The 1,287-nt window shown below is 35.5% G+C and overlaps 1 protein-coding gene across 2 annotated transcripts in view; it reads right to left on the bottom strand.

Annotated features, from left to right (window-relative positions):
- The window catches only part of LOC106680560 (calcium homeostasis endoplasmic reticulum protein), a 60,397-nt gene that overhangs the window by 43,845 nt on the left and 15,265 nt on the right, over positions 1-1,287 (bottom strand). For both annotated transcript variants that reach the window (XM_067050038.1, XM_067050039.1), the window contains exon 9: positions 42-225. In XM_067050038.1, coding sequence (XP_066906139.1) covers positions 42-225 — 184 coding nt within the window. The remainder of the gene's footprint in view (positions 1-41; positions 226-1,287) is intronic.

The raw sequence follows: 1,287 nt of genomic DNA, 5'->3' as shown, positions 1-1,287 counted from the left end.
AATTCTTGTGATAAACACAATTAAGAATGACAGAGCCATACCCTGAGTGGGAGGAATCAAGTCGGGAGGAGGCGGCTGGTTGGCCTGAGCGAAGAGAGGAGCAGGTTGTTGTGGTGGCAGAGGAGTTTGTTGTAATTGTTGCTGCTGTTGCATTTGCTGCTGCTGTTGCAGTTGTTGCTGCTGCTTTTGCATCGCTTCCAGCTGTTGCTTCTGCTGCTCCAGGGTCTAGATACAACAAACATCACAATTTTTTCATTAACAAATTAATTTGTAAGTTCATTACTAATAATTTAGTGTCAATTAAATAAATAATTAGTTTTATCATTAATTATTTAGTTTTAATTAAAGCATTAGTTTCATTAATTGATTAATCTCATCAGAATTATGATTTCAGATATAACTAATTTATTTTTAGTTTTTGTATCTTGTTTTAGCCCTGATACAAGTCCTGAAAAGTGCGGTGAATCGTTGGTTACTAATAAAAAAATTTTCTTCTGTTTTGGTACCTTTAATTAATCCCCACCCAGACCACCTTCCTAAAATTAATTGTGTACGGTCAACTTATCATCTTCTAACCAAATAATAGTTTTGTTATTTATTCATTGACGTTTAAAACTGTATTTACATAAAAATTCATCTAGTAAATTTGATGCAAGATCATAATGGTGTGATAGATACATGCAGAGAAACTACCCATTGGTAGTGCTCTATAATATTTCTACATTAGAAAGTCTAGATGCCTTCTTCTTTTCAGGTGCCTTGGAGGGTTATCACCTATGGAAGAGGAAGCAAAGCTAGAAACTAGTGGGTTTGGGTGGTTAGGGAGTTTATACTGGAAGGATTGATATCTGGTTCTCACTAGATCGGTTACATGTAGAACATTAAGGTCTTCGTGGATGATTTGTGACTAAGTAGGGAGCATAGAGGATTTTATGGAGGATTGGATACGAGAGGAATTCAAAGGTTTAGCAGAGCCTCAAAGTTCAACTCTATATCTCCAGATAGGCCTTATTATAGTCATGTAGATCAGTCTTTTGTAATGGATTGGTAGTTTAGACTATTTGTCTCGTAAGTGCTGTAATAGTCGGAACTGACATGCAGTTTTCTGTCTTCAGAATTACGTAATTATGTAATAATTTGCAGTATTTTTACAATATAACTCGTAATTAATTACAAATTTATAAATTGGGGTATGAATAGTTGACCGTATATAGATATGAGGAGAAGATACTGACTTTAGACGGGAACTTCGCCCAAGTCACTACCCCGATGAAGGCCTGAAATTCA

The sequence above is a fragment of the Halyomorpha halys genome, unplaced genomic scaffold, assembly GCF_000696795.3.
Source record: "Halyomorpha halys isolate HHAL.00 unplaced genomic scaffold, Hhal_1.1 Scaffold268.1, whole genome shotgun sequence".
Taxonomy (NCBI): Eukaryota; Metazoa; Arthropoda; class Insecta; order Hemiptera; family Pentatomidae; genus Halyomorpha; species Halyomorpha halys.
The sequence above is the reverse complement of the archived record's forward strand: the minus strand, read 5'-3'. Positions and strand labels throughout refer to the sequence as shown.